At 35.4% G+C, this 27,322-nt stretch overlaps 1 protein-coding gene across 1 annotated transcript in view; it reads left to right on the forward strand.

Annotated features, from left to right (window-relative positions):
• Positions 1 to 27,322, forward strand: part of LRRIQ1 (leucine rich repeats and IQ motif containing 1) — a gene marked incomplete at its 5' end in the record, with an annotated part of 112,919 nt that overhangs the window by 82,133 nt on the left and 3,464 nt on the right. Inside the window, 3 exons of the mRNA XM_083365242.1 lie at positions 15,035 to 15,164; positions 16,988 to 17,048; positions 26,258 to 26,378. Of these exons, the coding sequence (XP_083221368.1) occupies positions 15,035 to 15,164; positions 16,988 to 17,048; positions 26,258 to 26,378 (312 nt within the window). The remainder of the gene's footprint in view (positions 1 to 15,034; positions 15,165 to 16,987; positions 17,049 to 26,257; positions 26,379 to 27,322) is intronic.

Here is a 27,322-nt window from a genome sequence, read left to right on the forward strand (position 1 = left end):
AAATTTTGTTAGCAATTTAAAATTTACACACACACACACACACACACACACACACACACACACACACACACACACATATATATATATATATATATATATATATATATATATATATATATATATATATATATGTCTGTCCCACATCACTTACTTAGTTATCATGAGTAGAACATCCTAATTTTATTATTTTCTTTCCAAAGGTTAATTTTTCTTCTCTCATTTTTTTTTCTTATCTTTTGTTTTTCCTTGAGTAGAAGATAAAGACTTTGTCCATTATTTTATTAATTATGCAAACATTTTAAAGAACATTAAGCTGCTTTTTTAATTCCTTTTTTTGCATTTCCTTTTGTTTTCAGCAGATAGCTAGATGGTGGCAAATAAGATGAGGATTTTCCATTTGTAGTACACTGGCTCTGTATGACTGGCTAGTGCCTTCTATTGCTTGAGGCATTACAATATATGCTTACAATATATCTGTGTAGTATTAGTGTTGCTTAACTATAGCTGATCTGATTAGTTTTTAATTAGTTGGATCTAGAGTTAGACATACTTATAAGTAACTCCAATTAAATTGTTAACTATGACTTTGCCATTGATTTTGGAAGGGGAGTGTCTGTAAGCATGGCTTTTTCTGTTATGGATCTAATTTATTATGTATGTATCTTTATGTTGTATTGTTATATATTGTCTATAAGCTACTGTGGCAGCTCTTCATGTATCTTTTAAAACAAATTGATAAATACATATTTTCTAAAAAGGGGGTCTCAACTTTAATGAATTGAAAGAATGTAGAAAAAAGGCTCTGTTATAAAAAGACATATTGGAAATACAATTTTTGCATAGCCCTTTCAAGGATTTTTTAAAAAATTATTTAGTGGGGAGGATTAGAGGTTATTTGGTACATAATCCTAAAAGTTAAATAAATACATATATGTATAATAATAAATAAGATAGTATCAGTGTCAATGAATATGAACATTTGTATGACATACAATATTATGGAGCATTGTTCATTTATTAGAATGAGGAAGTATTTTCCATTGTCTGTCTTTCTCTCTCCCTCTCTTACACACACACACACACACACACACACACAGAGAGAGAGAGAGAGAGAGAGAGAGAGAGAGAGAGAGAGAGAGAGAGAGAGAGAGAGAGAAGCATTTTGGATAAGCCCTTCTACTTTAGCAACACACAGTTCTTGAAATAATGCCCTTGTGGCTCAGTAAAAACTAGAGATAAATGCCAAGTCATACTTCTGCAGTGTTTATCTTATACTGTTAGACTGTATATGGTAAGATAGGAAAACTACCACATGGGGTGTGGTGCAAAATGTGCACATCATATGAATTATAAGAATCCCATATTTTTGCCAGACATTCATAGATACATAATGATCTCATATAATGAAACTTCATGTTTTACCCGCATAACAGTGCTCTTGCTACTCCATCTGAAACTTCACCTCTAGATTTTGTCAAAAGTTCTGTTTTTATACCTCTGTACATCAGTGCTCGATTTGTATGGAAACATGGTGTTATCATATTTTGGCTTTGATAGTTTTGGTCTTATGCTTGAGTTTTAAACTAATTGGATGAATTTTGGCTAATTTGAACTATTATTTTAAAAGGCCTGGATCAAACATTATTTTCACTTGTTTATAAAATCCTAAATACAACCAACTTGTATTCTTTAAATTTGGTTGTTAGAGAGAAATCTAATTAATTTAAAAATAGATGTGGATGCTTCTAGTCCTTATACCGTCATGTCAGAAGAAAGCATGCAGAAGGAGCCCATGAAGCTTGTGTGTGCTCACATATGTGTACTAACAGAACATCCTTAACCTCCTAGCTGAACCAATTATGCATTTTTTTAAAAAATGAAACCAAAGATTCCACATTCATTGGAAGAAGGAAAAAATTCCTATTTATACAGTCAGTATATGAATTAATGGTAAATTAGAAAGTGCTTTCAGGTTAGCCCTTTCATTTTGGATATTACCGTATATTGGAACCGGCCTACATTTCTTTTGAACTAAAGAGTTGAAATTTACTATTTTCCCTGTTCTAAAACAATTAAAATCCTAAACTCTCTATTTTGAAATACATAGTCCACAGAAATAATTTCCATATAATTTCCCACAAATACGTATGATGTATAGCTTAAATAAAATTTGGAATATATGCATATTAACAGTAGCTTTCACGCATTTCTCAATTTTTCTAAATTCCATTTTTGTCATATAATCAGAATGCAATATGAATTTGAGTTGCAATAAAAGGTTCATTAATTATTTTAACTAAATCAAAGAGACACAGAGACAGAGACAGAGTCAGGCATGAAGAATCAGGATCACACATTAAGTTCCAGTTAAGATTCTTTATTGCTGAAGCTTATACACAAGAATCTAGTCAACTAACAGTCAACACTATATTGCCACTAGAGCTAATGGAATTCAAGAGAGGCTAGACTTTGATTGCTTGTGGAAATGTAAGGACTCCAGACTGGTTACTCTCTTGACTCATTTCCCAGGCTCTGCATCTTCTTCTCCTAGAGAGAATGAGAAAGAGAGAGATAAATATAAAGGTGTAGAGAATATACAGTGTAGCTCTAACTAATGTTCAGGTTATCTGAAACAAAGATTATGCCATAATTTGATATTTTTATTACATCAAAAAGCAATAGACTTTTGTTACAAATAAATAAATAAATAATTCCTCTAAAAATACAGCCTGCTTATGACTCTTCAAAATTAATTTCATTTAAAGATGATTCACCAACACTATGAAATAATATTAGCTTTTGGAAACCACAATAGACTTTTTGTTAGATTCTAAACTTAGATGCAGCATGATTTAACTGGCTGGTGTAATATCTCGCAAATTATTATTACAGCTTATATGTTTCTATAATGCTTAGGATCACTGTCTCCTGATTATTAAAAATGATTTAAAGATAGAATGGAATCTTTCATTCAAGTATCATAATCCTATAGCTTGTTTCTTATTATCTAATGTGAGCTCACAGAATTGTGCATTGAAATATTTTAAGGAATTAATGGCTCTCCACCAGTCCTTTAACATGTAAAATGAGTAGGTTACTTGTGTCCAGTACATCCAAAAAGAGCCAGGATAAAATAAACATAAAGAGTTAGATATCTTGGAAAAAATCTGTCATGGGTTTGGGTTAATCATCTCCAGAAGAAATTCAACTTGAGGCCTGAAATGTAAGACTTCTTGGAGAACTCAGCAAAGCCTGAGGCAGTGTTGATCTGAAGGAGTGCTCTCCATGGGTCAGAGCTGCTTTGCTGGCAAAGTGCAAACCCAGTTCACAATAGAACTGCTCTGAAAAGTTGTAAGACAGTAGAGACCTTACATGCGTTTGTTGAAGTTTAAGTTACATCGTTGAAATTGTCTGCTTTCTCATTGTTTAAAAAGGGAGGGGTGGTTGCTATTAAGGTAAATCCTGTATCTCAATTTCTAATGTCCCTATGAATAACAAGTAGAAATTGAAAGAGAAAGAAAGAAATAGAAATAACGGTGAAGAATGAAATAATGTAAAATGATAGCATCAAATTAAAATAACAAGCATTTTCATGAAACATTCAGTCAATCAATCAGTCAACCTTTATTATGATAAAAAACCAATATAATATGAAACATTAGAAGTGATCAAATAAGACTGCATAGTAAAAGCTATTTTAATTAACTTTCTAATATGTTTTTTTATTATCTGCTATATGAAATGCTATATCTTAATTCTTTTCTCATTCCTCAGGGAAAGGGCGGTATATAAATGCAATAAATAAATAAATTCCATTTGTAGAATCTCTTGATTTTGAACAAGTCATTCTTCTATGTAGAGATATAAAATAGCAAATAGCTATTCAACAAAGTATTGAATGTTGGAAGGATTCTTATGCTGCCATAATAACATAAGGATTAATACAAAGGAACATTTGTTGCTAGTGTCATCAAAATTCTGCTGTAACTTTCCTTTCTGCAAGCTCAGAGATGACATCTCCAAATACGCCCCCGCTCCTCTTGTCTTTTGGTTGTAAGGGATTGGTATGGAAGAGTAAGGTAAATCTGAATTCAGGCAAGAAAAGTTTGTGTTTATACCAGAAGTTGAACTTCAGGGTTCAGATACATATCCTTTGGATCATGTTCCACTCTCACTTAAGAAACAGATACACATTATCCAGATCTTTCTAGATATAGTGCTGATGCAGTCAGTTTCAATTGATAATGTAGTCTGCTTGAGAGAAGAGAGATATAGTTTAGGTAACTTTCAGAGCTGGACTACTGCAATGATCTTAGGTGGCAATGCTCTTGAATGACTAGAAATTCAAATGGCTTAATGTGTGACTGTATGCTGAAGCATCCTTAAAGCTCTTCATTGTTTCTCATATTGAACCAACTTTGCCAATTCCCAGCTGTTATCTGAGCCCAATCCAATTTTTTTAAAAAAGGCAAACTACTTGCAAAGCTCAACAAATACAGCAATATAATTTTGGTATTTGACAAACTCACTAGTTCAATCTTTCAATGGAACTATCTATGACAGATAGTACAGACATTTACATTTGACAGTTTCTCTGAACAAAGAAGGACAACACACATAGAATACAATTTTTACACAACATTAGGTTTAAGTCTATTAATCTTTAATTTTCATATCATAAATAATTTAAAAACTACAATATAATTATTTATCTGGCAGGCAGCATGCTTTTTCTTATGTCCAGCTGATAAGATTTCTGAAGTCACTTATATTTCAGCACCATGTGGCTTCAGACCCATGCATCTCATTTCACCCAAACATGGCAGTAACTAGATCCAGCAACATCTACATTAGCTGTGGATTTCTGGTTGGATTATTAGTGGGTGGCTAATTATGAATCAGCCTCCATTCGTGCACACTAAATGCATGTTCCCAGCAAGTAAATTATCCTTAAATAAACAAGAAAATGGAATGAGGGGAACCTTTTCGGAGGAAAGAAGGAGATATAGATTAGCAATGTCAGGTAAGAAAATATCTTTGTCTCCATCACTCTGCTATATTTTTAACCAGTCTTAAGTGCTTAACTAAGCAATTAAAAGCACACAGTATTATTAACTGTAGGGAATGAGAGGAAGGCTGCCTGGGTAGATTAACACTTGACTCAGCAATCAATCTCAATCTTCATTGTTGACTATGATTTTCAACTTGTGTCTTTCAATGAAAGAGCAAACCAATATAGTTCTCAATACATAAACATGAGCCTAAATCACTCCCTCACTCCTGTACCTTCAGCTGACCAGCCAATGACAGCTGAGAAGAATGTGTGCCATTTTCTTTTATTATTCTTTATTGCTTATTATTTTTTTTAGCTGGTTACAAAATAGAAGTACATTCAGAACAGATTGGTTTAAGTTTGGACAACTGACTGTTCAATATTCTGTGCTCATAATATTTATACATTCCTCTAAACCTTAGCCTAAACAGTTATCTTTGTCTATTATCTAGCATATTTTCATAAACTGAACATGTTTATATTGAATCCAATGGGACTCTATAAGATCTATGATGACTTTTTGGATTCACTATTAGACATTTTTAAAGAACAAATGCCTATTGAATTCATATTAATTTATGATTTTTTTTCTTGCGTCTAAAATTTTTAGTCTTTATCAGATCACATAAATGTGGCAATATATCAATTATTTAAGGTTTTAATTGTATGTCTTCATCGCTGAAACTTTGCTAAATTTTCCATAGCCCACATAAATAAATAGAAGAGAAAAAAGAATGTTGACATATTTTATAGCATAAGGCAGAGTTTTGGAAGAATAAATCCTGAGTGCTGAAGCATTTCAAATCCTTTTCATTTGACCAGTCAGTGACCTGATGACTATTTCCTCCCTCTAAGTAAGGTTGTGACCCAGGTCTTAAGAGTGCAAAAGACAGATAATTTTAGTAACAACTAAAAATTCAAATAGATTTAGCCAACAGGAGAAGGAAAGGGACAAGTTAATGAATAAGAATGTTTAAAGAAATAATAAATAAAATAATGCTTATACATTATAAAAACTCTTCTAAACAACAAATAAAATGCTATACTTTATTTTTATTAGTTCATTAATTGCCTCAGTTTTTATTCCCAACATGGTTATTTTGTGTTTATCTATGTTATGTTATTTTAGGTGTAGAAATGAAATCCATTGCCATTTAAATATGGCTTTTAAAAGGAAATAGTATATGTCTGGTTACCAATCACCTTGCAGGAAAGCTTTAAAATCTTCTGCCATTCTTCTGTCACAATACAGAAGCAATACAAAACAATCACTTATATGCTTTGGAAGAAAAGCTTACATTTTCATTGAAGGACATGTTTCTTCAAATGTAAATGGAAAATGAAGGGGCTCATTCTAAACTGGGATTAAGAATGTGAATGATTTAAATGTTGTCATTCTAATTACCCAGTTATTTAGTTGCTAGCTAAATAAGTAGGATTTTGTTTGCCCTGAGTATTCTTATCAGGGAATTGTATACCAGGGGTGTCAAACTCGCAACACCATGTGACATGTCACGATGTATCATGATTTTTTTCCATTGCCAGCAATGGGGTGGGCGCTGTTTCGCCATGACACATCTGGCCCACAGGCCAGCAGTTTGACACCCCTGTTGTATATCATTCTCTGCATTTAAAAATTAGATTAGCTAATATTACCCTGTAAAACCTATGTATTATTTGTACCATAATCACAAAGCTTGGTTAAAGAGTCCATTACTACTTTTTTACATATGAAATTTTTGATGTGAATGTTATTTTGTATTTGTACTAAATTGTGTAAATTACAAGTGGTACAAAAATTAGATATTTTTATCGTGTAATTCCTTAATAAGTATATACTGACAAATGGGCAGTAGATAAATTATTTTATGAATATGGAGGCATATATATGTTAACTAGTTAACATATTCTTTAGTTGTTTCCCCTCAACAGAGGTTTTTTGCTGCTGAAATCTTTTTGACATTGTATTATTACTCCATTTCCTGCAGTTTCTACCCTCCATTTTGCTACTATGGTTTAAGAAATATTTCTAAGAAATGATACCATTACAAATGATTCAGAAATCATTTCTAATAGAATTATATAAAAATATACTTTTATTCTCTAATAAGGATTAGAGAATGTGTTTTATATATACTGTACATTCTCCTCTTTTGTTTCTTCACATTTGAATACAGTTAAATGTGCACTATGAATATAGCTATGCATGCCAAAGAAATAAGTCAGATGGTATGTCAGCAATTTTTGACAACTACTTATACATAATTGTATTTGTATATACATGGCTCAAAACCAGGGGACTATTCTAGTACAATATTTAGGGGTACATTTGAACCGGAGGCCAGAATACATCACATCAGAATATACATTAGTTTACTAATAGCCATAGAGGCAAAGACAGTCATAAATAGGGTAGAACTATAGACATATGTAAATTATAATATACATGTAATTGGAAACAGCAAACAAATATTTCACTTCATGTGCCTAGAAAAATCAGTAAACCCACCAAGATGTAATTATGAGGTAAAGGGACAGAACTACAAAGACAATGAGATTTTAAACAAAGAGGTAAATTATTCCATGAACACAGCTTCTTTCTAGGGAGTTACTTGCATTTGCTTTCCCAAAGCTCTGCTCACATCCTAGTGTCTTTTCCCAGTTTATTACCATTCCTTGGCTTCTAAATATTCTGTGTCTAGGCTAATAGTGCTATTTCCCAACAAATTGCTTTTGTAAAGTGCAGTTATTCAGTTTGAAACTCTATAGTCTGTGCCTTGTTTTTTCCCCCCAGAAAAATGTATTTTGGTTAAGGATTTTAACTTAGCTCCACAAAATCACCTATTAAAGTCAGCCTTTGACAGGTTGTTCAAAGGCAGGAGAAGGGAAGGAACGCTAGTACTGAATGTTCTCATTCTCCAAGAACTAGTGCATATTGCCAGCATATAATGAATTAACCATCTGTAGCTTTGAATCTGTATGATTCATTTTGCATGAGGAGAGTTAATCCATCCAATAGTTTTGGGACAGTATTGTTGGGGTACCTATTTCTAGAAATGTAATTTTGATGTAGACTTTTTCTTTTACCTGTGGGTAGAACTTAGTGAATACAGCAAACTGTCAATAAAACTCTCACCTAATAAAGGAGATATCAACAATATTAACTGTCTTTTTCTTTTTATAATGCAAGGGCCAGTAGCTATTCATTTTTATTCATGTAATGCATTAGAGTAGTGTGGGATGATAAAACACCATCATAATTCAAAGGTTTTACTGAAATGAATAAAATTAATTTTATTACAAAATTATTCTGTACCACTATTAGGTAAAAACTAAAGCAAAGTATGTTAATAAGAATGTATCTTATAAAAAAGAAAACTATATAATTAAATAAGTAATAAAGTGAATGTTAGCAAAAAAAAATCTGATTTAACCTATAGATGACCTGGTGCTGTTTGTTCAGATGACAGCTCTAAAAGTGTACATGGAATATTCCCTTGTAATACAATGATTTGCCGCAAGCTCTGACCTACTGACTGTTAGGGAGCAGGCCTGAATTGGCCCTTTCTCTGATATTGTGACACTGCTTCTGTTGCCTCGATTGTGACCTCTGATTGAAAGGAACTCCTGGGATTTCTGTATAATAAGCATGACTCCTGACTCTTAGCCAGGTCTGCCTTCGTAGATTTTTGTCAGAGTTTTCTAGTAGGCCAAGCTATGCTGAAATTTACTTCAGCTGTCAAAGTGCTCTGTACATTTTGTGCACTTTTTGAAATCTTGTTTTGGATTGTTGTTATTGTTTTAAAGACATGCATCTTATAAATAGGAAAATATCATACAGTTATGTAGTATATAATTCACTTTCTTGGGGTGGGGGGTTTTCTGTGTATGAAAAACAGATATAAGAAAGATTTATTCTTCCACTGCTATAGTCTGGGAATGCTAAAACGACTAGCTATTTACAACCTTTCATTGTTTTATTCAAACAATAAAACCAATTTATAAAGAAAAGTAAATAAAAACTTAAAAAACCTCTTTGTGCCTATTAACAGTAACAGTCTATAAATGAAAAATCCTATGAAAGAGCTTCAGCTTCGTAAATGATAAAGGGAGGACACCACATGAATGTTCAGAGCTAAGAAATTCCCAAAGGATAGAATCATTATTATGAAGAAAATTTATCTCCCCTGTTAAGGAATTTGTTGTGCAGGGTCTCCTTGTGCTACCAAAGAGTTGCACAGACAAGGAAGGGTACTGAGAGCAGCAAAAGTCACACAGTAAACACAAGAGTACACTGAGTTGTAAAAGCAAAAAGTATTTTACTACGAGGTGGTGTAAAAACAAAAATGCACAGTCAAAAATGAACAGTCCAAGTAGCAATCCAAAATGCAAAGTCTTCTTACCAGTCCAGAGGTCAATACACAGTTCAGGTAACAGAGCAAAAACAGTAATAGTAGAGAGCAGTGAATTCAGAGAGAGAGAGAGAAGCTGCGTTCCTAGCTTCCTCTTATGGCCATGGGAACACTTACACACCCATTGGCCAATTAACTTCTTAAAGTCATAACATTAACATTATGGTTAATATATTTTCAACCCAACATTGTAGGCTAACACCATATGCCTAACATCCCCTCTTCCCCCTAATTTCAGATAGGAAAACCTTTAATAACCCACCCCTTCACATGTAAACAGATAGTTTGCTTCTCCTGGTTTAGTCTAAATTTCTGTTTTTGTTGTGAGTTATTTTTTAAAAAAAAAACATGGTGAAATCCTACATGTAACAAAAATATAACACCAACTTAGCAGATAACTCAACTCTTCATTTTTGAAAAAAAAATATTTTTGTTAAATATTTTGAATGGAACAATGACAGCAGTACAAACTACAAGAGATAAAAGAGAGAGCGGGAAGAAAAAATAATAGATACATATGTACATACATATTCCCACTTCTCTCCACTAAAAAAACAACTTCCCACCTCAACATGGCAGGTATAATATAGATAATAAAATAATATAGATAATATATTAATATAATATAGTAATAATATAGAGCCACTTTGATCTGGTAGTTAAGGCACCAAGCTAAAAACCAGGAGATTGTGAGTTAAAATCCTGCCAACCAAATGGCTGCTTCCCTCTTAGTCCAACCCATCTCACAGAGTTGTTGTGGGGAAAATAGGAAGGAGTGTTAGATTTGTTCACCACCTTGAATTATTTGTAAAAATAATAAAGGCAGGAAATAAACAAACAAATTTCCATGATCTCTTCACCTCCTTTCAACTAACAAATATAAAACACTTTACCCCATACGTTGTGTACTGGGTTCTTTGCAGCAAGCAGGAGACGAGGTGAGAGAGTTCAGGCAGGAACATGCTTTATTGAATGCAGACACTGAACTGTTAACCAAGGCTTCTATGCAGCTATTTATACTGCTGGCCACTAGGCAGCGGCCAATAGGTTTGAAGGAGCCTATTGACACCCTAGAGCCAACCAATGGTGGTCCTGGAGACTGCTTGTCTGAGGAGCCAGTTGAGATTACTCAACTCCCTGCTTAAGCAATCTCAACAGCAATCAAGACACAGTACAGTTCAAGTAAAATAGGCCCAATACATTACACCATAGTCCATTTCTTAACAACAGACAAATCAAATAACTTCTTCAATCTAGTTATCAGTGAAAGATTAAAATTCAACAGTAAAATTTAAAGTTTGGAGAGCTAAGCAATGATTTTTTTTTCCTTCTGTTCATTTGTGTCCAGTTCACAGAGACTGGAGAAGTCCTTGCAAGTTTTCTTAGCAAGATTTTTCAGAAGTGGTTTGCCATTGCCTCCTTCCTGGGGCTGAGAGAAAGTGCCTGTCCAAGGTCACCCAGCTGTCTTTCTGACCAGTTCCTAGCCTCTTCCTTAACCACTACTCTCTCAATGAATTAAAATGTCTTAATTACCTTGCTATTTATATATTCCTTGACTCTGAAGCCCAAATAATTTTTTCTCATTTTCCATCATTATTGTCTATATACAGTATTTTTTTCCTTTTCATTCTTCCAGAACAGAGATTAGATCATTTTAGTAGCTCTTATTGTAAGTAGGCCTTAGAGGTACAAAGTCTCGCTGACATTCAAATCTCCCAATAGGATTCTTTTCTCAGGAATTGATAATCTGGATGCTTTAAAGTACTTTTATTGCAGTTTCTAAAGTCCTTTTGGTTTTTCTCCAACATTTAGGTTATTCATTGTTTTAGGTCTAAAAATAGGTTTCAGAATGATAAAATAAAATTTTAATCTCCCACTTTCTATCCCTCAGCTTTAAAAAAGAAACATTCAGGGAAAAGTGAATACAAAAAAAATATGATCCCTAGTTAACAAGTGTTACTGCTATGCTTTTGTCAATATATAAGCATATTGAAAAATTTTCCAAAACTGAAACATCTAGGAAATAACAAAGAAACAAAGTTGTCTTTTCTACTTCTAGTTATTACACAAATGGCATATGTGATACTTGGGCTGGTTCAGACGTATACTGTATTCCCAGTTTTTAAAATCTATTTTAGAAATTAGTGTTGGTCTCCTATGGTGCTTCTATACCTTTCTTGGCTTAGTTTTCTCATTGAAAAAAAAGGCTTCATGCCTATTCTGGATTACTGTACCATAAGAAATATATTAGATATATTAGAAATGAAGAAGTTCAGTTCTTATCTGGTATTTAGTAGGATTTCAATGCATGGTTTTAAAATCTAGATATATATCTAAATAAATGCATACCTGGGCTGTTGATTTGATCTCTGAGCTTGATGATTTGGCTGCAAGTGTTTTGTCTCCATTCAGGGGGGGAGGGCATCTTCAGTGCACTTTGAATTGTGCTCATCTCTCAGAGCACTGGCCTTTAAATATCTTTTTGTGTGATGTAAATTGGTGTGGGTGTTATTTATCTGGATGTTACTGAGTTATGGTCTGGTTTGGGGCTGTTTGATTGGCTGTTTGCTGTTGCTGGCCCATAGTCCTTGTGTTTAAGTATCCTCTGTGTGATGCAAATGGTGTTTGTTCATTTGGTTGCCTCTGAGTCATGGTCTGGTTTCGGGTTGTTTGGATGGATGGCTGTTGTTGTTGAGATGTGGTCTGGCTTCTTGTGGGGTGATTTTTATGTGTGGTGGTGTCGGTTTGTTCATTGTAAATGCTGCCTTTGGAATTGCGGTTAAAGTAGTTCTTTGGTTCTCAGTGGTTGGTAGATTGGGATGATGTCAATGTGTCTGTTTATTAACTTACTGGTGGAGAACCAGGCTTTGAGCAATTCTTTTTTTCTCCTGGATTTCGCTTGGGTTACAACTGTGGTCCCAGTTAGATCAAACTTGTTTCCTTCTGAGTCTTTGTTGATGATATGAGGGATAGTGGGTCATGTCTTTTGATAGCCAGGGAGTACTCATGCAGTCTGGTAGATAGCTTTCTTCCTGTTTGGCCCACATAGTTCTTTTCACAGTTGTGGTATATGACACCTGATCGTTGGTTTGTTTCTGTCTGGTCCTTAGATTTTGACAGGGTGTGTCTGAGAGTTGAGGTTGCTTTGTCGGCTACTGCAAGGTCATGTTGGTGTAGTAGTCTTGCTGTCATCTCTGAAACATTCTGTACGTAGGGAATTGTCTGGTGGTTGTTGTTCCTGTTGTAGTTGTGTTGCTTTGGGTGTTTGTATTGTTTGTGTTTAGGGATCTCCGGATGAAGTTTCATGGGTTCCATTTCTCTCAAAGACTTTGTATAAGTGTTTTTCTTCTGCTGATCTGGCTTCCGTGGTGTTGCAATGGGATTCTGCAGCTTTGTTTGTGGCATTTGCGGTGGTTGCTGTGGAAGTTGAGGATTTGATCTGTATGTGTTGCCTTCTTGTATACAGATGCTAGAAGTTGGCCATTGGTGGTTCTGATTACAAGGACATCCAGGAATGGCAGTTCGTTGTTATTCTGTTTCTACTGTAAATTGGATGTCTGTGGAGACATTGTTGATTCTTTGGTAGGTTTGGTCAACTGGTTGCCGTTGATTATCATGAACCCATAACTTGGGGTTTATTTGTGGAAGTACAACTTCTTCAATTTTCTGCATGATGACTTCTATGACCAGGCCAGATATAGAAGATCCCACAGGCAATCCCTTCAGTTGTTCATATATCTCTCCGTCAAATTTGAAGTAGGTATATATAGGTATTTATACATACCTATAAATCAGATTAGAGAGTATATACACTTACATCTGCAAGAATCAAGGAAGAGATTCAGCAAAATATGAATTCATACCTCTGTTATTTATTCCCAACTTGCTAAAACATAATGAGGCCAGGAATATGCAATTGAACTGGACCATATCAGTCTGACACATATGCTGTTTAACAAAGCCATTCAGTTGTAATCAGACTTACCTTTCTATGCAGTTTCTTACACATGTCAAAGTTTTTCTGATCCCTTGGGATAGATTATATACATTGTTGACAATACTATAGGCAAAAGGCTATTTTCAGTTGTAATAAGATCCCACATCTCAGAAATTTCAAAAGAAATAACCAAAATTAGGATCCAACAAAAGATATTATGAGTCCTCCTACTATAATACTTTTTTGTTCTTTCAGGCATAGTAATTATTGCTGAAAGTGCAAAAACATGTACTGGTGCAAATTTGTTTGCCTGAATCATTTGATATCTGTAATGCACATATCTTGTTTATACTGTGTATATGTTATACATAGATGTGTAATAGCTTTATTCTAAGTGTACTCATTTCCCAGTTTACAGTATTGACTTTAAATCATTATTTTATAATGTAATGGTATAATAAAAACGATATTGGATAGATGTGATTTTCTTATTTAATTTTTTAGATATATAAACTCTTTCCTTAATGTAAACTTTGTTTTCAAAATCTGCAATCACTATGGACAAAGAATAAACCACTTACTTTTATAAGTAAAAAATCTCAATTACTATGCTTTGCTTTCAGACCACAAATAAAATTATTCTGATACCTATCTTCTTTTTTAATGCAACCTCAAGGCAGCTGAGTTTTTTGTTGTTGCTGCTGTTAAATTAAATATAGATCTAGACGTTGGCACAGTTGTACAAGGCTGTGAAATTCATCCATGTTGTAGGAACTGAATAACTACTTTCTTTATTAATCTTATCTTGGCAGCAGTAGCATTGATGTTTGTGTGGGTAGTAAATTATTCCTATAAATCAGAAAATTAAATAGCTCTTTAAATTTTATTATGTATGTGGTTACCATATATGCACATTTTTATTCAGTCCTTCCCTGTGCCTCTCCTTTGTACAAAAACCTATTTGGATTTTAACTAGTTCAGTTTCAGGGAACATTGTTATACTGAAATATTCAGCCTTGGTGGAGCAGTGGGCTAATGCCTCCTTAAGTAACACCAGCTGCCTGCAATTAGTGCAGGTTCACATCCCACCAGGCTCAAGGTTGACTCAGCCTTCCATCCTTCCGAGGTAGGTAAAATGAGGACCCAGATTGTTGGGGGCAATTAAGCTGACTTTGTAATAATGCCGCTTGGGTGTGTGTGTGTGAAAGCCCTAATAAGCAGGCATATACATAGAATGAAGGCTACTGCTAAGTTTGTAAGCCGCCCTGAGTCTTCGGAGAAGGGCGGGATATAAATGGAATTAAAATTAAAAAAAAAATAATCTTAGTTGTGTTTATCAATATTAGAAAATATTCATTATCGTGTTTGAAACAGATCCTGCCAATATATTGAATATACTGAGTTAAGATTAATATATTTATAAAAAGATCTATTGCAATGTGCTCTACTTGAGGCTGCTCTTGAAGCTACAGCCTGTTCAAAATGCAGCAGCGCAACCAGTAAGTAATGAATGCCGCTCAGAGTGCCATTCTGCTTTGGCTGCTACTTGGCTTCCAAATGCAATTCAAGGTGTTGTTTCTTATCTATCAAGCTCTGTATGGCCTGGATACCTAATATATCTCCCTTCTACAGGTAAAGGAGAAGAATTTTCTCATTTAGATTTTGCAACAGAGAGGATGCAAAGAAGTAAAGAACGTACACGCCAATGGCTTTATACACAGGTTTGGGATTATGAAGGAGCTAGTCCCAGAACTGAAAAATGGTGAGATCATTGCTTTTAAGTTAAATATTTGGATTTTTCTAATATTGCATGTAACACAAAACCCATCTTAATTATTTTAAAAGAATACACTTCCCCCCCCCCCAGGGTACTATTGCTAAGTTTGAAATGTGCTCCTGTTAAGAATTAATTTAATAAAAATCTCAGCTCATTCTGCCAGTTTTTAAGCTATTGCTATGACACACCAGCATGGAGTATCTCTTCAATATAACCATGAACATATTTTTCTGAACATTTTTATGAACACTACAGGACAAAACTATTTTCCTATAGTTTTAAAATTATGGAATGAATTTAAATAATTGTAATTTAACAGCCAGCCAGATACAATAAAGAAGGCCGCAATATGCTAAAATATGGCAGGTGACGTTTTTGAACTAAACATGGACTAAGCAGGAGAGTCAACAGCAAAGTGAAGGACTAAATTTGTGAGAAATATAAAGAAAAGTAATTAGGTTAAAAACAGAAATATTTTTATTCTTTAAAAATCCTATAAGTATTCATGTTTCTATAGCTGAGGAAACACTTTTTCTTTTGATTTCTATTCCTTTTTTTCTAACTGTTGAACTGTAGTTATTTTAAATCAGGGGGAAAATACTTTAAGCAAATATGTCTCAGCCTGAAGTATCGTATCTTATATGTATGTCTTAAAATGAGGCATAGATATTTTTGCTGTGTTCTGTAAAAATCAACTTATAACCTTTTCAACTATATTTTAAATAATAAAAATTAAAAATATCAGTTAATGAAGCATTTAATTTTGAAAAATAATTATGGTTATGTACTATTTTTCAAATCAAATGTTCTGAATGTGTATTTTAGATGAGGAAAAAACACTAAATTAAAACTTTATATTTTTTCATCTTTGCATTTAATTCTTGAAAAAGAATTAAAATTTAATTCCAAGAATTAAATTTGAATTAAATTATCATTGCATAAAATTGCATTTGAATACTTGTTTGTATACTGTTTTGTTTTTAATCTTTTAAAAACATCTAGAAAATATTTTTAAAAAATGTTATTCCCTTATGCCAGGGGTGTCAAACTGCTGCCCCGTGGGCCAGATGCATCACCAGGAAACTGCACCCACCCCATTACCGGCAATGGGGGAAAAACTCCGATATGTTGCGTGACGTCACATGATGTCGCTAGTTTAACATGTCTGCCTTATGCAATTTGAATGGTTTCTAAATTGTAATGAGTTATTTCTGTAGACCTATATTGCACTTAAATGACTATAGGATGTATTAAGATAATATAGATGTTATAATGGTTAGGATAATGTAAACGTTATAATGGATTCCATTATTCTGGGTATGATGGTAAAGCACCTTATAGAAAAGATTGTGTTCAAACAGCTGTTAAAAATATCTGACAAAATCCAAGATTATTGCAGCAGAGGTACATTTCAATTAAGTAGTAAATTTGATAAATTTGTAGTTACTCAACTTACGTTTTGAGAATTTTCTTAATGCTTAACTAGTAGTATCAAATTACGTATTTGTTCTGGTTAAATGGTTAAAAATATGTGTTTAAAACAGGAGCCAAAATTGTTAGTTATATGTTAACCTTTGATAACCAATGTAAGGAGTTTTACTGTCTAATTCTAAATCTTTTTCTAGATGTAAATTCTACTGATTATTATTGAATTTGTTAACTAATAAACAAATGCACTCTTAAGTCAGGAACCAAGAATTGTACAACTATGTTTTTGTATGTGCTCAAATAAAACTGTGGTTTAACTAGGAAGACAAGTATATCCCACTTTGGATAAATGTTGTACCTATTTTCTAATCACTATATAGCAAGCATTTCTTACCTGAGATAGATCCAGAAGTTCTCAAGGGAGGAAGAGTTCAGCTTGTGGTAAGATACTTTTTCCATGATAAAATGATAATAATTTGCAATAAATGATTGAGGCTGTAATCCTGTGTATGCTTATCAGCACTAGTAATAATAAATACTTCTAAACGAAGATGTGTAGGACTATATTGTAACAATACTGAAATATGTATTAAATTCTTCTAATTTCTGTAGTTTTACATTGTTTTACAATGTTTAAGGCTCTAGTCACTTTGTCACCATTTATTAAATTTTAATTCCATATAAAATTTAGCTTCTGATTTCCGGAAGACATACTGAAATGTCCTATCATAGCTTTCAAGCTTCTAGGGCAGGGGTCGGCAACCTCGGCTCTTTTATGACTCGTGGACTTCAACTCCCAGAATTCCTGAGCCAGCATAGCTGGCTCAGGAATTCTGGGAGTTGAAGTCCACGAGTCATAAAAGAGCCGAGGTTGCCGACCCCTGTTCTAGGGTAATAAAAAATGAGAGAGCATTTATGAATCTGTCAGCAACAAAATGCATAAGCAGTAGCTTATATTTTTTCCAGTTTGTTTATGCTTCTACTTCTGAAAACTCTTTTGGAAAAAAAATCAATTTACTGGCTTCTGAAAGGAGACACTTGATAAAAAAATACATACATTTTCGACCTATTTGCACAATTTAATTTTCATATTTTATTATCTATGGAGTCCTAGGATAGAACATTGTAAAAATCCCCAAGAAGTGCAAAATAAGAACATGAAACTGAGTGGGGGGGAAAGGAAAGATTTGTTTCAGACAGCACAGCAATAAAGGAGCCTCTGTAGAGCAAATACATCACGTTGCTCCCCCTTTTACATTTTAAATCCTGATTGCAACTACTGTGTTTCCACGAAAGTAAACCCACCCACGAAAGTAAGCCCCAGCTGAGTTTTGAGGGGTGGGCCTAATATAAGCCCTCCCCCTGCAAGTAAGCCCTACTTAAGGGCCTGCAGGGACGGCCTGCCACCAATTCTGTCTGGTTTCACCATAGACACAAGGTAAGGTGGGGGATCTGCCAGTGCCTCTGTAATGAGGTGATGCCGATGGAGGAGGGGGGATCTGACCCATGGTATCAATATACTGGTTCCTTACTTCTGCCCGGCTTGTTCTGCAGTCTCATGGCAGTGGCATTGGACACAACAGACAAGGCGACAAATGGCTGGTTTCAGTGCAATGTGGCCACTTGCCACTGGCTGCAGCCATTTGCTGCCTCACACATCATGCCAAATGCCACTACCATGAGGCCGGGTAGATCCTTCCCCCTTCTGACCCATGTGCCATTATATTCCTTACCACCACCCGGTTTGTTCCATGGCCTCATGGCAGTGACATTGGGCAGGAGGCGGCAAACAGCCAGTTTCGGTGCGACATGACCATTTGCTGCTGGCCACGGCCATTTGCCGCCTTGTGTGTCACACCCAATGCCACTGCCAGGCCTACTGTACGTTAACTCTAACTCCCACTGCAGCCACATGGCAGCGGCATTGGGCAGGAGGCAGCAAATGGCCTGTTTTGGTATGATGTGGCCGTTTGCCACCTCGCATGTCATGCCCAATGCCGCTGCCAGGTCTACCATACATTAACTCTAATCCCCACTGCCCCCCAACCCTAAAGAGAGATGGAAAGTCCTGGGAAAAAACTGCTTTGGAAACAAATGGGAAAAAACATTTTTCCCCACACAAGTTTTTCTGTTTTTTTCCCCAGGGCTTCCCATCTCCCATTAGGTTGGGAGGCAGTGGGAGTTAAAGTTAACATACTATAGGCCTGGCTACGGCCTCACATGGGTCAGATGGGAGGGGAATCCACCAGGCTTCATAGCCACGCCATTGGTGAGTGCAATGCAGCTCGGCCGAAAGTGGCTGCGGAACAAATTGGGCAGGTTCCCCCATCACCTGCCCATTCTCTTCTCTGTCACTTCCAAGTCAGACTTCGCAGCTCTGCCTACACAGCACCAAAGTGGCAGGTGGAGCGCCAGAGACTCAGGGAGGGAGAGTGGTGAAACGGGCAGGCATCCTGCCATCAGCACCCATTCCAGCTGTCCCTTCCCCATGGAGCCAGATAGCTTGGAACACCACCACCCAAGATGCCCTCATTCCCCCCAGGAATTGCATTTCTTTGCTTACCTTACTCCCAGCCCCATGCCGTTTCTCCTTCACAATTCGGTGCTGCTGTGTGCAAGGAAACAAAAGAATTTTGGGGGGAGAAAAAATGGTCAATCAATCAAGGTTGACTCAGCCTTCCATCCTTCCGAGGTAGGTAAAATGAGGACCCAGATTGTTGGGGGCAATAAGCTGACTTTGTAATAATGCCGCTTGGGGGGGGCGAAAGCCCTAATAAAGCAGGCATATACATAGAATGAAGGCCATTGCTAAGCACATTGATTTGTGCTTTAGGTTGTAAGCCGCCCTGAGTCTTCGGAGAAGGGCGGGATATAAATGGGATTTTTAAAAAAAAACAATTCCAACTTTGCAAGATTTTTTTTTGTGTGTGCAAGAAGTTGGAATTGATCAACCTTTTTTTCCTCAAAAAAAAACTTTGTTTCCCTGCACACTTGCATAAAATGCTACTTCAGGACAAGCTTTCCACCCACCTCCCAATTAGGTGCTAAAACTAAACTTTCTCTTTGGTCTCCAATCTGTATCCCTTTTAAAAACCTCCAGGCTGAAGAGTAGAGGAAGAAAGCAGCAAGGAATTAAAATCTTTCTACAGCTTTTTCCCTTAAAGAAAAAAAATCATATCTTAAAAGTTGTGAAACCAAATGGAGGACTTTGCAAGTTTTAGCTGTCTGCCTGACTGCCTGTAGAAGGCAGTCTATTGTCTCTAGCCTAGCTGGGTTCTACAGGGAGTCAGAAGGATAGCTAAAGCTTGCAAAGACCCAGCATCCTCCATTTTGTTGCACAGGTTGGAGATCAAGGGTGGTTGTTTTTTTTCAATTTCAAGGGTAAAAGGTGCAAAAATATTTTATTTCCTTGCTTACTTTGTTCTTCTACTCTTCAGCCTGGAATCAAGGTAAGGTGGGTCTTTGTTTTAAAGTATGTCAGCTTCCCACTCCTTTTACTTTATATATTTTTAAAAAATACACACACACACACACACACACACACAGAGAGAGAGAGAGAGAGAGAGAGAGAAACTTGGAGGCCAGCCAAAGAGTTCTCTGCAAATGTATTGGCAGTCTGAGCTTATCTTAGGAACCTCAGTCCTAGGCAGTGCTTTTTTTCTAAAAAACAAGGTGCCGGAACTCTCAGGAGGCGAGGGGTGGGGGGGCGGTGCTGCTGCAGTCATGGGTGCAAGGGGTGTTGGTGGCAGGCTGCCCGCCGGGGCCACAGCCGGCATGGCTGGTGCTGTGGGAGCAGGGGGGCCTGCTCTATATGTTGGGGTTACGCGGGGCAGGTGGCAGAGGTGGTGCAGGCCAGGCTATGCAGGGCAGCCACTTAGGCACGCAGGGCAAGGCGACAATGGCACAGGTCCAGCACCAGGTAGGCCACCAGCCTGGCTGACATGGGTGAGCACAAGGAAGGAATGCACATGGACTCCTCAGAACCCACCTCCCACTCCTTGTCCTCTCTTACTTACCTAGTTGAGATGGTGTAGTTGGGCAGCAAGGAGGGATGCAAAGTTCCTGCCAACTTGCCTTCTCTGCAGACAACTTGCCTGTGCAATGTTTGCTGGCCAGGTCTTTTGGCACGCTCAGCAGCAATTCCTATTGGCTTTCGAAAGCCAATAGGCTTTTGAAAGCCAATAGAGGGAGTAGCATAGCTTGTGCAAATGCTTTTTTTGTGTGTGTGCAAAAAAGGGTGCCGGAACGCCATTCTGAGCGTTCTATGAGAAAAAAAGCCCTGCTTTTATCTTATGATTTTAAAAATATTGTAAGTTGCCCCAAACCTTGCCATGTGGATTGCAAACAAATATTATACAATCAGTAAATAAAGATAGAACATATGTTAAATATACATCAAATGATAATATGCTTCCCTACAAAGTCAATTCTTGCTCAATGACAGACCAAGGAGTTAACTCGGAAAGGCAAGAGGAAAATCTAGAAGAGGTCTGTGCAACTTGTAGAAGGGAAAGGCCCACACTGATAAATTAAAAATCTTTGTGGTCTGCAAAGGAATGCTGGTGGGCTAATCAATGATTTGGTGACTAGAGGAGCATCTACAGTGTTGGAGTTCGTGGTCATGGTAAGCCATGGAAGCACTAAGCAACATGACTTTCAGGGCAGTGGTGGTGATTTTATTACTTTTTTAAAAAAACAACTCTGTGCTCTGTCCAAGGGTGCTTGGTAGGCTGCATGTACAGGCCTGGTCTAGAATTTATTTTGGAGCATTCAACTATCTAGAGCAGGCATGTCAAACTCATTTTGTTTGAGGCAACTTCTTATAAAAGAATTGCCATTAATTTGTTTTAATAAAATAATTTAAATCAATTTTTCACTTGATTTCAAATTAAATGAGATTGGTTGACAATGAGATTTTTTTTAGTACAATTGTCAAATGCAATAAACTGGTTTTAGGTATATGTGTGCACTAATTATTTCAACACCAATACATTTTAGCAACATATTCTATTTGTAAATGAATGCAAATGCAAATTATACATTTCTTTGTGCAAAAATAAAACAAAATAACAGATTTAAGAGCTGTTATCATTAGTTATCCTTAGATAAAAAATAATTCCATCATCCAAAGCTTTCTTATACTGTATTTAATGAACAGATGCTTTGGGACTACATTTGATTGTGTATCACCATGGCATTAAAACAAAATTCGAACAGGGTATGAAAAATAAAGGTTCCCTAAACATCTGCTGGCTATATCTATACATTTTCTTTGATAGCACTCTATTGCCTTCTTTTTACCCTTTTTTTCAACTTCCCACCTTAAAAAAGGCAAGGCACCAGGAGCTGAAAGTTACAGAGACTGTTAAGCAGGTTGCTAAGCAACCTATTCACACTCGGCCCTTCTTACCCTCCCACTTATAATTAGCCTGTACAGATTGCATTTCCTTCGATTTGAGCCATCTGAAGGCCTGTCACTGTGATGCATTCTGCTGCTCTGCAACCTGGCTGCCCAAGGAGAATTTGGCTCTCCGGAATAGTTTCCCTCAGCTGTGTGTGTGTGTGTGTGTGTGTGTGTGTGTGTGTGCAAAAAAAGGTGCCGGAACGCCATTCTGAGCATTCTATGGGGAAAAAAGCCCTGGATATATCACATAAAATTGAAGATTGTAATTAGTTGCGTGTGCACATTCAGCAAGTGTGATGTATTTATGCTGCCATTTCTAGGCCTCTTTCCAACCACATCCAGAAAAATTTGTAACAAACATTGGAATTCTTAAGGCCATGTTTGGTATTTCCCAGCAATCTGTTACTAGAAGGAAAAAGCAATCCCTTCTGCATTACTGATCCCAGAGAAGCATTTGCATGTATGCAGGTATCCTTAGGGTGCCATAGTTATGGATGAGAAATATTGGTTGCAAAGTTGGCATTTCTGGATGTAATACAGATATTTTGGACTTATTTTTGTTTCTTTGCATGTTTGATATTTTTAAAAAGGCATATGCTACTGACTACGCTTATGCATATATGTAACATCTTTTGCTAAGATACATGACCACTGCATGTCCAGAATGGGAAAAGTGAAAGATTGTGACTAAACAAAATTTTAATGTACAGATAATACCACCAGAAATTATTTTAGCCTTTTTAATAAATGTTGTTATTGATGTTAAGCTCACCATGGAAAACATCATATATTGTTATGTATATACTAGGTTAATTATTTAAAGACTGAAGTGCAACATAACTAGATTCTAAATAATCTATTTTTCAAAACACACAACAGTCCAAACAGTAAAAGTAAAGTCCAAATTAAGAATATTTCATTCTTAAGAATTGTTTAATTTAAAGTGGTTTAGTTGTAATAGATGGTTAGATTCAAAATAGTTTTCAAGAGTATGTATAAAAGATACTTTCTTTCTGGCATCAGCTAAATTAGACATATTTCATTGAGAAAAATGTTTCTCATTTCTTTCCTGTTACCTTTATTGATTTCATTGTAGAAATGTTAACGTAGGAAATAGATTATATTGTTATCTAATTTTACCTTCCAAAAGACAGAAGCAGATGAAAAATGTGAGGTTCTTTCCTGTTGGCTTTTTTGAATTAGCTGTTTTAGATTCTAAAAGTTTAGTTCCTAAAGAAGTAACCCTGTAAATAATTTTAATGTCCTCCTCTAGTGCAGGCTCTTTTATGACTCAAGGACTTCAACTCCCAGAATTCCTGAGCCAGCATGGCTCAGCTTGGAAACCTATCCCTTTCCCCTCAGCATGGCTGGCTCAGGATTTCTGGGAGTTGAAGTCCATGAGTCATAAAAAAGTGCCAAGATTGCCTAGCTCTGCAATAGACTTTCAGAGGGAGGGTTTTTTTTGTTGTTTTTTTTTTGCAAAAAAAAAGGTGCTGGAACGCCGTTCTGAGCGTTCTATGAGGAAAAAAAAAGCCCTGGTCCTAGGCATTCATATCTAGTGGGGCTGACATCAGTCTTGCAAGTCTGATTCTGCTATATCTTTTCCCATTCTTATATCTGTATGTATTAGGAAGTATCTGTTTGAGCCACCTCCACATATTTTATGCTTGCTCAAGGCATGCTTTTCACCTTGTTGCTTTGGTAATGGTTCTCTCCTATCTCTGTCAAGGTCATCCTTTCTCTCCTCAGAAAGTGACTGGCTGAAAATCACCTATTTGTCCTCTGTACTTAAAACAGGATTAGAACACATAGTCTCCTGAATTCTTGCATAGTGGTTTTTGCCACTACATCAAACTGGCCCTCAGAATAGATATAACCAACCATATACCCCTTGCAAACATTTACTGAAGAACCAGCAAGAAGCAAAACCCATCTCCAATTCCTACCACCTTGGTTGATATGTAATGCTGGGTCTTTGACCTTAACAAAGTTGTATAATTACAAGTGGTCCATTGTGATTATTCAGAGTTAAGCACTTATGACTATGTAATCTGGTCATACTCGGTTGTAACTATTTTTGATCCAATTTAATTCCACAACAGAGAATAACATAATAAACAAAAAAAACTACCTGAGAGGCTAATTAATCCATAACATTGGATTAGGAAATGAATTTTGGATTACAATCTAAATGGTAACAGTTCAGAAGGTTGGTTTGGTCAGGTAACCAAACAGCTGAAAGCCACTTTACTAAAATTGTTTCATTAAGCCATTGAGACACTACTCTCACCACATACATTTTTTTTATTTAGCTAAAATATGTACACAGTATAATGGATTTTCAAAGCTCAATATGTTACCAAAGAAAACTATAAAAATAAATTAAAAACTGTTATCAGAATAATAGCAGCAGAATACAGGGATAGTATCCACATAGCAGCGCTCAGTTTCTATAGCAAGTCACAAAAACAATGTATCTTCAGATCTAATAAAAGAGATGATTCCACTGTCAAAGAATAATTTGAAGAAAAATATTGTTAATGATAAGAATTGTCTTATGGAACATAAGCAGTGGGTCTGTAGAATTAGGAAACATTATCCCTAAAGTGTGAGGTTGCAAACTGTTAAGAACTCAAATGAATGAATGGATGGATGGATGGATAGATAGATAAATAAATAAATACATAAACATTTTTTTTATTTTCAACTGTTTTTATAACAGATTAAATGTGTTTTTAAAATTAGTCTTTTTGAAGAAACTTATTGGCAGTATTGAAATATTCAGGTACTTTGTGTCACAGTTACAAACTTAGCGATTAATATAAGATCCCTCTCCTTCATCAAATTACTTTTTTACAGTAACTTGAGCTGTAAATGGCAGTGGGGACGTTCATTATAGAGTTAGGTCAGCAGGGCTTAAAATAGATACAAATATACATCAATATTATATCTACATCTATATATCTATATCTATCTATCTATCTACATATACATATACATATATATATATTGATATATATATATTGATATGTATATATATATTGATATATATATATTGATATATTGATATATCAATACCATTCCCATGTACATTTTACACTAGCACTGATTTTGCCATAAATATTAATCCATATGCAAACTGATATTTATATCAGTTTATGTGTATATATTTATATATAAACACAGGTAGTAACGTGGTGGCTCAGTGGGTTAGGACACTGAGCTTGTCGATCAGAAGGTCGGCAGTTTGGCAGGTTGAATCCCAAGTGCCGCGTAACAGAATGAGTGCCTGTTACTTGTCCCAGCAGTTCGAAAGCACGTAAAAATGCTAATAGAAAAATAGGGACCACTATAGGGAAGGTAACAGCGTTCCGTGCGCCTTTGGCGTCTAGTCATGCCGGCCACATGACCACGGAGACGTCCTCGGACAAGCGCTGGCTCTTTGGCTTTGAAACAGAGATGAGCACCGGCCCCTAGAGTTGGAAACGACTAGCACGCGTGTGCGGGGGAACCTTTACCTTTACCTATACACAAGATTTCAAATATTACAGTTACCTTTAAATATTACATTACATTTGGAAATCATACAGGGCTTTTTGTAGAAATCAAATTAATACACATGTTTTAGCTTCAAAAGATATGATCCTTATGTGAAAGTAATTCTTCTTTTACTTAGAAATATAAATTTGCTTACAGTTGAAGTACATATACGCCAAAAATTCTATAATATAAATATCTATATATCATCTATATCTATATCTATATCAATCTGTTAGAATTTAGTTATATAGTGAAGCTGAAATAACTTAAACCACCATAGAATTGATAAAACAGATACTTACATAAGATTAAGTGGACATATGACAACAAAAATCAGATATAACATTTCTGGCATTCAACTCCAACTTTAAATTACAGAGTGCCCAGTAAATGATCTTAAGCTGTTTAAGGTTTCATCAGTTGTCTGCAAGATTTATTTTCTTCAAAATTACAGTACTAAAATGTTGTCTTTTGTTGCTGCACTGATTCTGATCACAAACCACAATTTTAAGATCGCCTCCCATTTACCAAAATGCTTTGACATAGTGCATTTGTTCAGAATGGGCAGCAATAAAGGATTGTGGGATCATTCTGAAGAAGATTGTTTGACAGAGCTGGCTTGTTTATTTGAGAGTAATGTGAGCTGCATTCAGAAAATGTCATATTTTGTTTCTTGATTGTGTACATTCTCTCTCACTGATTCCAGACAAGCCCTGTAAGGAGAGAAGATACGGATTTAGAGCTTGTTTCCCTGACCAGTGGAAGTACTTTGACTCAGAACAGAGAAAAAAATAATCAGCCACACAGACATTCTGCAGAATCTTCAAGTAAGCTGAGGTTTTTCCCCCCAATAATAGTAGATAAAATTCAAATCGTCTGATTGATTTCCATATTACAATTGTTTTTAGTAGCGTGGTCAAGTTTTTGCTTTGGATTCTGTTCTTCTTTGAAATGTTATTTGGCTTATGTTATGTTATAAGGTATATAAAACTTTATATGGGCACATTTAAAATGTATAGACTTAAACAAGTTTTTATTTCTGCATTTCTCTAGCATGTGAGTGTTAACTAATTAAATGTATCTAGAAAAAAGGGGAAATCTTTGTATATTTAAGTTTATATGTGCATATATATTGCCTTATAAATTTAATCATGTGAAAAAATAGAGTCATCAACAATTTTGTTTAATTTGAAAACTATAATTTAATTACTTATTCCTGTACACCTTACCAAACCCTTAATATTTAATTTCCTAAGGCAGGTACTTATCTCATTTTTAAGTCACAGTCCTACAGCCATTTGCTTTTTAGTAACTTTCATTTAATGCTTGCTTTAAATGATTTAAATAATCATTATTTATGAATATTTTTTATAATTGTAATTTCTACAGAATGTAATGAAATAGCAGCTGCAACAAATTTATATTCTATTCTTTTTCTAATAATATAATTTTGATTATAGGGCCCAAACAATTACATTAGGAGCACTGGAGAGCATGCATGAACCCTGTGATTTTATTTCAAATTACACACAGAATCACACACTATTGGAATGATTAGCCTGTTACTTAAAAAAAAATAATTTGGAGATAATTCCTAATAAATATAAATTTAGATCCTTTGTTTGGAGCTATCTTAAATGTTTAAGACTATTTCCTAGGTACATTGCTGATAAGTCTTGAGAACCAGATTGCATTTACTTCTGAGAAATTATGGCAAGGATTACACTATATGGAACAGTACTTTCCAAAATACTTTTATAATAATACTTTC

Source organism: Vipera ursinii (genome assembly GCF_947247035.1).
Source record: "Vipera ursinii genome assembly, chromosome: 6".
NCBI lineage: Eukaryota > Metazoa > Chordata > Lepidosauria > Squamata > Viperidae > Vipera > Vipera ursinii.